The sequence below is a fragment of the Pteropus vampyrus genome, unplaced genomic scaffold (assembly GCF_000151845.1).
Source record: "Pteropus vampyrus isolate Shadow unplaced genomic scaffold, Pvam_2.0 Scaffold65, whole genome shotgun sequence".
NCBI classification, from domain to species: domain Eukaryota; kingdom Metazoa; phylum Chordata; class Mammalia; order Chiroptera; family Pteropodidae; genus Pteropus; species Pteropus vampyrus.
This window is the reverse complement of record NW_011888846.1, coordinates 5,902,758-5,914,099: the sequence shown is the minus strand read 5'-3', so window position 1 is coordinate 5,914,099 and position 11,342 is coordinate 5,902,758. Positions and strand designations below refer to the sequence as shown.

The window sequence follows — 11,342 nt, the reverse complement described above, 5'->3', positions numbered from 1 at the left end:
GCCTCTTAAAATCTTCCCTGTCATGTTCTCTCTTCAAGTCTAAGGAAAGGTGCTGCATATAAAGTGGTTTTTGTAGAGAAGGCAGCTTACTAGACCTTACTTATTCTTGCTTATTGCTCGTTTAGTGATAACCAGGTTGTTTCTAGGCAATTGAATAACACCACCAGGTCAGCCTCTGCTTGGTTCAGCTTAGTGGATTGTGGTTTGAACTCCATTAATAATTAGACTTTCAGAGAAGTGACCAAACCAGTTGATCTTTTAACCAAACTTCGTGCCTCAGAGTCAGCGACTCCGAGAGAGCCGCTGTGTTCATGCATCAGGGCTCCCATTTCCTCTGCGGTGTGCCCGTCCCTGGCGAGGTAAAGAATATCGTCTCTGGCAGTTTTGTATCGATGAGTTATATAAAGGAGGACATGATAAGCCGCATGTACTTGGAAAGTTATACAAAGATAACAGAGAGCTGTTTTTCCTTCGTGGTGCTTCTCAGATTCAAGCCTGGCTGTTTCCATGGCAACCACACAGGTCCAGGCTCTCGTTTGCTCACGTTTGGCTCACTTCAAGAGCTTTATGACTTGTCTATCTTCAGTTTCTTCCTCTCCTGAACTTCCCTGTCCTCTGCTACCAGATCGGTCTTTCTAAAGAATTGTCTTCATCGTGTTACTTACCTGTCTGCTGTCCAACGTAAGCCCATCCTCCGGCATTTCATTTTCATTGTAATCTGGCCTCAGATGTACCTACGAGGCACATTATTAACCTGTTATGTGGATCCCCTAATTGCCCCGATGGTGTGTCTTGTCTACCATAAAGTCTATAATGCCACTGAGGACAGAGACCCCATTGTGTGCCAGTTGTGTATGCCACCTAGCACCAAGCGCAACTCTGGGCTTATGGTGTGTCCGTAGAGAATTGGGTATTTTCTCTTTCGCTCTCTGCCCCGGCTTTATTTATTTCTCTGTCCCCACTAGGTCTGAGGGCTGTTTCTGGTTGTTATGTGTTGTTAATTTCCTTCTTCTTCCTAAAGTAGTTGGCAGTTACATAACATATGTTATCCAAAGCTTGCAGGACACTTTAAAAACCAATATTATCATATCTTTGTTTTTAAATATAGAAGCCTCTCTCTTCTTTACCCAAAACCACGATGACTCAGCTACTTGCATGCTGAAAATGGTTTCTGCATTTTGCTATGGCCAGTCTTTCTAACGGTCGTAGACTAACAGCAGCCTTTTTTGAAGCATAGCAGCTGGTATTGGTCATAGCTTTACTGCAGTTAACCAGGTAGACCAGGTTAGCTGGAGCGTAGTCTGTTTCTTTAATGTGGATCAACATAGATTCAGAGGGAAAAAAAAATCTTGACATTCATGAAGGATATAGTCTAATATGTTCTTAAATTTTCTAAGTTTTTGACACTATGCCACTATGACTTTTAAAATGTAGTTTATAAAACCGAGATAAAATAACTGCTTTGCCATCAGAACAAATAATAACTGAGAAGAAAAAAGACTATAAGCTGAGCTTACTCACCCTCTGCTACCTGGGAGTAACTGAATTTATTCCTTAGCAGACCCACAAGTTGCTGTGTTGTGACCTTGCGGAGTCCCTCAGGGAGCGTGGAAGCAATAAATATTAAATCTGTAGATGTCAAGGGTCACTTTAGTTGACTTCTGGTTGCTAAAGAAAAGAGATATTTAAAAGGCCCAGTAAAATAATAACCGTTTAAAGTAAAAATGAATGAATAAATGTACACATGGAAGAAGCCGAGACAAGGATCTTATTTTATGTTTATGTTTTCTCTAAGAATTTGTTGATAAAGATTTTCACAGCTTTCTCTTCTTTCCCCTGTGAGCCTTGTCCTGATATTTTTTCATTGGAGAAAGAGAAAATATATAAGAAGTAAACAATTTCACATAGCGATAAATGTCATGAAAGAAATAATACAAGGGAATCTAATATGTTACTGCCCTCTGTCAGATAAGATGGAAAGACAGAGCCTCTGTGAGCAAAATGACAATGGAGTTGAGTGATGCTGTGGAGCCAGCCATATGGAGATCAGTTGCAGCAGCAAGTGCAAAGGGCCTGAGGCAGAAAAAGCTTTGTCTGTTCAAACAGAAAGGAGACCGGTGTGACTGGAGCACGGTGAGGAAGGTGTAGAGAGGAAGGAGCGAGAGATGAGGCAGGGGTCAGGTCGGCAGCGAAGCGCTGGCAGTTGAGTGCGGCGGGAGCCCAGTGTAACTGGTGAGCAGGAAGAGATTTGATCTGATTTGTGGTTTTAAGACTTCGATTAAGGAATTCTGGTATGTGCAGTGCAGGTTGTGAAGAGGCGACAGTAGAGGCATGGAGACTGAGTCAGGACGTTATTTCAGTAGGACAGACAGGAAATGACGGTAGCTTGGACCAAGATAGTGACAGCAAAGATGGAAATAGACAAATTCAAGATAATTTTGTAGATAGGTTGAATCTGGAAGCCTGAGGGAAAGCGAGAAATCAAGAATGTTTGTAGAGATGGATTTTGAAAAACGTGAGCAGACCATTTATTTTAGCAATGATTTTAATGTAACATTATAGGCATGGAATGGGATCGTGCATGGCTGTGGGTAGCACGTGTCTGGCCCACCACGGGAACTCGTGAGATCTTTATTCTTACCCCACCTTGGCGCATTTGCATTAGGAATTCGTATTCTCGCGTTACTATTTATTTAGGTCACCAAATTTCAAGCAAGTGATAAGAAAGCCCATCGATGAGTATTGTTTGAGATTTAGTCATCGATCAACTCAGTAATTATTTCCTGAGCTCCTTCTATATGTAGTCACTGTATGGGGCTGGGGACGTACCGGTAAGCGAAGCAAATGCAGTACCTTCTCTTAAGGAGCACGCTGTCTGGAGGGTTAGATTATTCCTTTAACAATATAATTTTACAACTAGTTATTAAGTTGCATCTGGGATAATTGAAGAACATCAAGACATACTCTTCATGGCTTTATATTTTCTCCAGTTTACTTCCTTCACTTCCATATTTCATCTTGCCTATGGCTGCCAGTGATTCCTAAGCCCACCCCGTTGGCTTCAGATGCATATTTCTCATGGCCCGTGGAGCCTCTCCAACAGTTCACCAACTCCATCCATCCTTCATCTGGTCCTGATGCTTTACCCATCAGTTACAAGCTTTGCTCTCATCCCAGTTTACCAAGCTAGAAATGTCACAGATGTTAATAGCATTAGCAGCTTCATCAGTTTATTATTTTAAACCTCATTTTCTTAATGAAAAATGAGACTCAAAGAGGTTAACTTTCCTGAAGTCACACAGCTACTGGACATCAAATCTAGGTTTTAAATCCAGGTCTCGCTGACATCTTAGCTTTTACTCCTTCCACAATGCCATTTCGAAGGACCGTTAAAATGTTTGAAGGAAAACTGATGGAGAAAAACATTCCAGCAAGAGGAAGGACAATTTTAAAGTCTCAGAAATATTAAAGCACCAATATCTCTAATCAGAGCAATGCTTATCTCTTCTATGGATAATAATCATGTTTATCTATTTTGAATGCTGAACCATTTCAACAGGCAGTTATAGGGGAGTCACTATGTGTCAAGTAACTGCCTCTGCTCTGTTTTTAGAACAGAAAGAAGGATAATACGTGATACTTATCTTTAAATCAGTGTGATTCATTAAAGAGTAAGCCTGCCAGTGCTGTGACAGAGAGAGCAAGCAGGAGGCCTGTGTATCCCAAGCCTGGGACTGTGGGAGTGGTTCCTGCATGCAGCCCTGGGATAGAGGGGTGGTTCCTGCAGGGAGGAATTCAGAGTTGAGTTTTGACAGGTTAGGGAAAGGTAAGTGAATTTGGAGGGGAAGTACAGCTCAAAAAAAGAAGAAAAGCCAGAGCAAAGTTCCGGAAACATGCAGCTACTTGTCGCGTGCAGGTGACTTCAAGTGACTTGAGTGTTGGAGGTCCCAGCATATCATTCTGAGGGCTGATCTCAGATCAAGAGATGGGAGTGGAGAAGCGGAGGTCATTGGAGAGGGGGTGTGGAAGTTGAATCAACCAGACTCGAATGATGGGTTCGGGTCGGAGAGAGGTAAAGGACTCTTGGATGATACCCAGGCATCTGCTGGGGTAAGTGGGTAGATGAGGATATCATTAGCCAGGGTAGGAGATGTAAGAGGAGGAACTACTGGGGAAGAAATGGTGACTTTGGACGTGCCGAGATCGAGTTGCATACAACACGCCTATCCTATGTCCAGTAGGGAGCTCTGGGAGAGAGAGAGAGGCTGATTCATGACTGGGTAGTTCCAGAGCAGTAAGCAAGAGGGGTGTGGATGGGACCACCAGGGTTCACATGCTGCTATTCGAGCATAAGTTTTTGCCTTGTTTTTGTTTTTGTTTTTGTTTTTGTCATTTCTTTCAGAGCCCAAGACACATGAGTCCCTCAGAATATTCATAGTGACATGACTACATAAAGCCGGTTATTTCCACTGGACAAACTGGATTAGCCTCCAGGTGTAGCTTAACTCTACCTCCTTCATGGGTTCAATAACTCAGATTAGATTTAAAGCACATATATCAGATGGGTAGTTATCCAAAAAACTGTACTTACAGTTATCGCTTACAAGCTACATGATCTTGGGCAAGTCACGTAGCTTTTGTGAGCTTAGGTGCCTCCTGTGTAAAACGGGCATAATTGGTTGTTCAAGTTAAATGCAATCGTGCACACTGTAAGGGCTTGGCTTAGTTCATGGCCCTTATAAACACTAAGTGAGTGGTAAGTAGTATTACCGATACTTATAGTCACTTAAATGCTTATCTTAAATGCTTAGAGTTTGTGATATTTAGGCTGCTTTGTTAAGCCAAGCTGGAGACCAATATGAGTATGAGACAGGTAAAGGAGCCCGCCAGGCAGGGAAGACCCATATACGCTTGTTCCCCTGGTACTGTCTTCCTGCAAGAGAGCCCGTGGCAATACTGACGTGTTCATGTGCTGAACTTGTAAGGGACGTGGAGAGGGGCTGACCGCCTCCAGGGAGAGTAGAGGAAAAGTCGCCTGAGCACTCACTGTTTGCTTCTCCAGAAGTTCTGTCAAATCTGTCTGAAACCGTGAGTGAGTAGGGGCAGGCGGGGTTTGTGTGTGTGTGTGGGTTTGTGTGTGGGGGGGTTGTGTGTGTGTGTGTGTGTGTGTGTGTGTCTGCACAATCTATTGCCATCTCTATTTCAGAACATGGGCTTGTCTGTTCAAGAAAAATGAACGTCCCCATCTTGACATACTCATTTTGTGGAAACAAATTCACTTGCTAATCCATGGTCTGACCGATACAATTCCTCCACTGAAAATATTGTTTTTCAGAGACAGCAGTTAAACTACACGCAGTGTTTTATGTAACACGAAGATGCCAGAGATAGCAAATTTAATAGAGAACTGGCGATAAATCAGAGGAGGAAAGTACAGGCAATTCACTTCTTATCAACATGAATACGGCACCGCGTTATTTTTAACAATAATGACAAAACACACACACACACATGAAAATAAAAGGTAACATGCTGATCTAGCTTGAGAGGTTCAAGGAGTAGTTTAGATTCTATGTCATAATTTTAATCTGATCAATTTAAAATTAAAGCATAGGCCCCTGCTAACGTTTCTGCATGCCTTGTGCTTAGCTTGGAGATACAGCTGAGCCCTGCGCACCGTGCCTGGGGAGGGGAGAGGGTGAGGGCGTTTCGGCGTCAGGCCAGACCGTCACGCAGCTTCGAGAAGGCTGCCTTGTGTACACGCTGTGGCCGAGCTGACGTTCTCTCTGCCTGACTGGAGAAGAGGTGCTTTCCCATTCAGAGTGGAAAAGGCAGATGTGCTTCACCATCACAAGCGTGTGTCAGGAGTGACTGTGTTCTCGGCAGGTTTGCGGAAGCCCGTCTCAGCTCAGATCTAGGCATCTTGGATTCCTTCACACCGGAGGGGAGGCACGGGCTCCAGGCCAGGCCATGTGGAAGGCAGCGGTGGAGCAGACTCTAGCGGGATGGTGTCAATGGGCTGCCTTAGGTGCAAGAGCGCCTTACGCTGCAGGAGACGGTCTCGCCTCCCAGGTATCAGCCCCTGGCTGTGCCCCCGAGGTCCGGGGCCTCGGCTGCTCATCTCAGACGCATTTACGAGTGTGAGCAAGTCACTCCTCTGCTGCCTTCGTCTTTCCATTGGTAGAATAAACATGTTACTTCGGTGTTTTCCAGCGTCTAGTAACATCACATCACTGACGATTCTGTCGTCATATCTAGAGTATCCTTTTCAGTGTGGATGATACTTTATCGAGGGACTCTGGCCAAAAAAGCACATCCTCGAGGCAGGAGGTGGGATTGTGGACAGTCTAAAATGGTCCAGAAAGCAGTTCATAGGAAACCCAGTTAGCAGCAGGGATGATTAACTTGGAAAAAAAGGAAATTAAGACTTTCTTCAAATATTTTCCTTAATATCACATGCAAAGTAGTAGATTTATTCTGTGTTATTACAAAATACATAAGCCAATCCCGTGACCAGAGGTTCTAGATTTCTGGCTTACCATGCATAGTCCTTTTTAAACAAATAAATATAAATGTTCAGTAGTAAAGCCTCTTGGGCTAATTGTCAGTGAAGATATGGAAGCAGAGGCAAAATGACCAACTCTCAAAGAGACTGTAGTAGAGGTTCCTGCCTTAATACGTTATGCTAGCATCTGATCACAAGGCAAGTAGTAAGGTAATGGGGATGCTACCATGACTGTTCAGAATGTTATTAAATTGCTTTCGGTGGAGGTAAGTTCTCCTATTCAAACCAAACCAAACCAAAACACAACACAACACTCCTTTAAGGTCATATGCCTTAAGTCTCACAAGAGGTCAGAATATTCCTTAAAAACTAGTAAGTCTCTAATCTTTTACAGGAATCTTTTTTTTCTTTGAATTCCTATAGACTTCTCATTACCTGAACTACCTAAATTATGTATTTTCTTTTATTTTTACTCTAATTCTTCAGTGTGTGAGTTCCAACTACAAAATAATGGGACTCATTTCCCGGTGATGTAATTTGTATGCTCAGTCTCCTTACATTTCATGTTAGCCTTTTCTTCAAGGAGCTCCGATAACTCAAAAAGTTAGAAGCAGCATCTGATGTATTTTTCTGCCCCTGAAGATTGTAGCACAGTGTGGAGCAGAATCAAGACCTGGGAGGCAGAGCGTGAGCTGCGCTGGATTTTACGGTTCTGAGCTACCGATGCTGCTCTCCAAGTCATCTTTATTTGACCTGTTGGTTGGATCCTAGGAACTTGCCAGATTGTCACGGGTTCATCTTTTAAAAAATAATCTATCAAACCAAAAAGAAACGGCTAGAGGATTAAGGTTTCGCAGTTTTACCTCTCCTGGCTGAGAACGGGCATCATCCTTTGCCACTTCTTATTAACGTGTCTAAATCTTAAGCATGAACTGAAGAGACACTTGGTCTCACTGGAACGTCCCATATCGGTGTGTGGCTAACTCTCTTCCTAATGTTAATACAGCCGGAGTTCTTGTCTTTCTAAGCCAAACGAACACAATGTATTTTACACTCGTTCCCTTCTACATGACTTCCTAGAAAGAATGAAGTAAGTTACTAGTTATCTGGACCCACTGTGAGCTCGGCGCTATGAGAGATTCCTGTATGAACATTAATTTACGAAATGTTCAGAACTTGGCTAGGTAGGCCACGTTTCCCGTATTATCTTCAACTTGCTGTTGAGTTTCCTTTACAGAAAATTTTTTTTTATCTCCTTTATGATAATATAAGGAAATTTGATAAATCATGTATCTTCAACTAGTTAATTCAGAGGAATTTTTTTCTATCATTAATTTCATTTTCAGACTACTTTATAAGTCCACTTTTATTTCTCAGAAGTGGACCGTATTTACTGCTGAATCTCAGCAGCAGTATATCGGATCCCTGGGGAGTTGGGGAAGGAGATGGGAGAGGCTCGCTGAGATTAAGACTCTCTCCCTGGGTGCTGAAAACCCTTAGATTCCAGTCTTCCGTTTCACCAAGCGATCTTCTAGAAAATTATTTCGCCCGATATCAGTCAACAGTCTATTCTCGAAGGCAAACTAGAAAACAGGACCAGGTTTGAAAAACTATGGAAATTTTGAAAGCAAGGATGATGCTTTTGTTTGTTTGTGAGTTTGTTTTCTGCGTACGCAGGGCGCTTTATTCTCCATGGGGGTAGATGCTAAGGTGAGCGGGGCTCGGGCTGAGGTCCCCATGTGTTCAGAACTGAGTCAGTAGTCTCAGAGTTCTGGTGTGCCGCGAAGTAGAAAAGATGCGAGGATGGGGATGGACGTTAGGACCTGGGGTGTGTTCAGTCCCGTGCTGGTTTCAGCCCGGAGCACAGGGAGGTGAGGCAGCTCTGGTGTGGGAATGCCCGCCGGGCGGGAGGGGGGCCTTCTGTCCCGCATCTCCACCTGGGCATTTGGGGTGCCCAGCCCAGGTGGGAGCCCCTCGTGTGGCCAGGCTGACTCTGCCTTTGCCCTTCTCACAGGTCCTGGGTCCGTGTGAATGGGGCTGTGGTTGCTCAGTGCTGTGGCTTCGTCCTCTCTGTCCTCACGCTAATAGCAGGTCCAGAGTGTGACGCCCTGGAGCCTGCATTCTGTCCAGGTGTCCGCAGCTGCATCTTCTCCATCCCCGCTGGTGCCCGCTCTGCCTCCGCGGGCTCAGGGGCTTGGTCCAGGGGCTGGTAGGAGTAGCGGCCCCCGTTCTCCTGTTCCTCCTCCGTCTCCTCTGAGCCTTCTGCAGGGCTGGGACAGCCCCAGCTCCTCGGTCTGGCTGGACTCTTGCTGGACTCTTGTGAGGCCGGCCCCATACCTTCACCCCCTCTATGATGATGCATCTTCTTAGGGGAAACATGATGGAAAGGTTGGGGAAACCGAAATGCATGGCACTCATTTGCATGCCTTTTACATGATATTATGTTACATGTACCTGTTTTAAGGGTAACTTGGTTTGCTCATTAAAATATCTTAATCGGTACATTTACTATTTAGTACATATACTTTTAATTTCTTCCGTGAGCATCGGAGCAAACATGTAGTTCCAAGGTCTCTTTCAACACGGAGTGTCTCGCGACCTGCGCGTCACGCTTGTGCAGGGGCCAGGCTGGCCTCAGCGTCCTTCCTGTTTCAAGGTCCCTGCTGCCGAAGCGAGTCTCCAAAGTCTTTTGATTCGTTTTTACTTCTTTTTACAGAATCCTTTTGGGCCGGAAATTCTTTGTTTCTGGTTTACATAAGGAAAAATAAATGCCTCTGCTAGTATTCTTCGAGACCAAGTCAGTTGGATGAAAACGTCTCCCCTATCCTTTAAAAAAATCGGAAAGAAAATCTTATAAGCAGAGTCACTGAATCCTTCCTCCCTTTGTGAGTCAAAATGTCCCCTTGTTCTTAAGTGGGAAGCTTCTGGGGCAGTGCTTTCCACACTCCCAGAGCAGGAGCTCGGTCTTTTCAAACAAAATCTCCCCCAGGTTGTAAACAAGGTGAAAACGGAGCTGTTCCCACCACCGTGTGTGTGTGTGTGTGTGTGTGTGTGTGTGTGTGTGTAGGGGTAGGGTGTGTTTGTGTAGGAGTGTGTGTGTGTGTGTGTGTAGGGGTGCGGTGTGTTTGTGTAGGAGTGTGTGTGTGAGTAGGTGTGTGTGTGTGTGTGTGTGTGTGTGTGTGTGTAGGGCTGGGTGTTAAAGGCCCAGCACTTCCTCCCTCTTCCTTCCAGTCTCCTTTCCAGCTGAACCAGCCCGTACCCTGCGTAGCCTATCAGACGTTTCCTCCAAAACTTATGGATTTGAATTTTATACATGTGCGCACGCGTGCGCGCACACACACACACACACACACACACACACGCATATCATATTTTCATACTTTCGATTATTTTACATATAAACCTTTACTTTGTAGAGTTTTTAAAGAAACCATTTTGGGAAGAAATAAAAGCTCGACAGCAATATATAGATATTTTATTAATACTTTAAATGTTTAACAAAAAAAGTTTTGTTTTTCTGAGGTTTTAGAAGAAGAAATCAATACTCTGTTAAGGAAGGCAGCATTCCCCTCTAACGCAGTCCCATCATCGTCATGCTGTTTGAGCCAAGATCGCAGAGGCATGCTGATAGATATTTTCCGTTACCTGCAGAGATCCGTAACTTTTATTTGTCAGAGCAGGAAACAGACTCAGAAGGAACTGGCTTTGGTTCTCGCAGGCCGGTTCCTCCTTATACGGTGCCGCAGCTGGCGGAGAAACCGGTCTGCTGTGCTCAGACCAGCTGCAGAACCGCTGCCCCAAGGTTCTTAAGAAACTGTCCCCAAAGGTGACCTTGTCCTCTTGCCTTCATTTGCCGACAACTCATTACTCACATCAAGTAAACCAATCTAACACTTTAGTACCAAGATTGTAAAATTTGTAAACTCTGGACAGTTCTCAGTTATATTATTAATTTGACCAGAGAGTATCAAAACAACGTTTTGAACTATTAATTGTTTATCAGGGTCTAAGGCTTGAGAAGGTTATTTTTGCTTTGACAATCTCAACTTGAGTAGTTCCTTAAATGTATACTTATTATTATTATGTCGTAGGTGTTTACGTTTTATCATATCGTATAGCTATAAACATCTCCCTTTTAATCATGGCTAGCCTTCCCGGAATGCTGAAATACCTCTGTACATCCCGGCATTGCAAAAAGTCGTTGTTACTGCATAAACACTTCAACTTGACGGTGTGTCGTTTCTTGGGCGCGTGGTCCTCCTCTTCTGCTCATACTCCATCATCTTGCCCTGAACCTCTATTCAGGAGAGATTTCAGTAATCTAGCAAGGATTGGAGCCTCCCACTCTATCTGTGTACGCAGCATGCAGTCAGACTTTTATCTGTTATTATTAGAAAGCGAGCGTGAGTACAGGTCGGCCTTTTAGCTGGCCGGCCGTCTGGTTTTTTTGTGAGCATCGCGTGTTAGGAGAAGCTGGTCATCTGTCTGTGGGTTTAGGATTCAGCAGCATAAACTGTCAGACTGACACTGACCGAAGGGGAAGCGCATCTGTCCAGCGGCTCGCCATTGGCTTCTTATTACAGCATTCTCCCCCGAGACACACTCTGCATGCTCATTCACCTACCTCCTCCTCCCCCCTGCCTCCCTCCCTCCCCCTCATTACTGATTCGCGGCGAGAGGCGGTGGCGGCAGCAGCGGCAGCAGCGCTGCTTGTCACGAATCGAGGATTGCAATGAGCTCATCCTTTTCTCCTTGCAGCTTCCCAACTGCCCCGGCTTCCTGACTACTGCTGCTGCTGTCTGCTCGCACACAGACACACAGACACACAGACACACGC

General features: G+C 44.6%; 1 protein-coding gene across 2 annotated transcripts in view; it reads left to right on the top strand.

The window, feature by feature from the left end:
- RABGAP1L (RAB GTPase activating protein 1 like) overlaps positions 1–11,342 on the top strand; it is a 183,997-nt gene that overhangs the window by 52,646 nt on the left and 120,009 nt on the right. Inside the window, exon 1 of one of the 2 annotated variants that reach the window (XM_023531260.1) lies at positions 283–359. The exons of the other annotated variant lie outside the window; for it this stretch is intronic. Coding sequence (XP_023387028.1) covers positions 312–359 — 48 coding nt within the window. The 5' untranslated portion in view covers positions 283–311. Of the gene's footprint in view, positions 1–282; positions 360–11,342 lie in introns of those variants that run through there. 2 annotated transcript variants of the gene reach the window in all.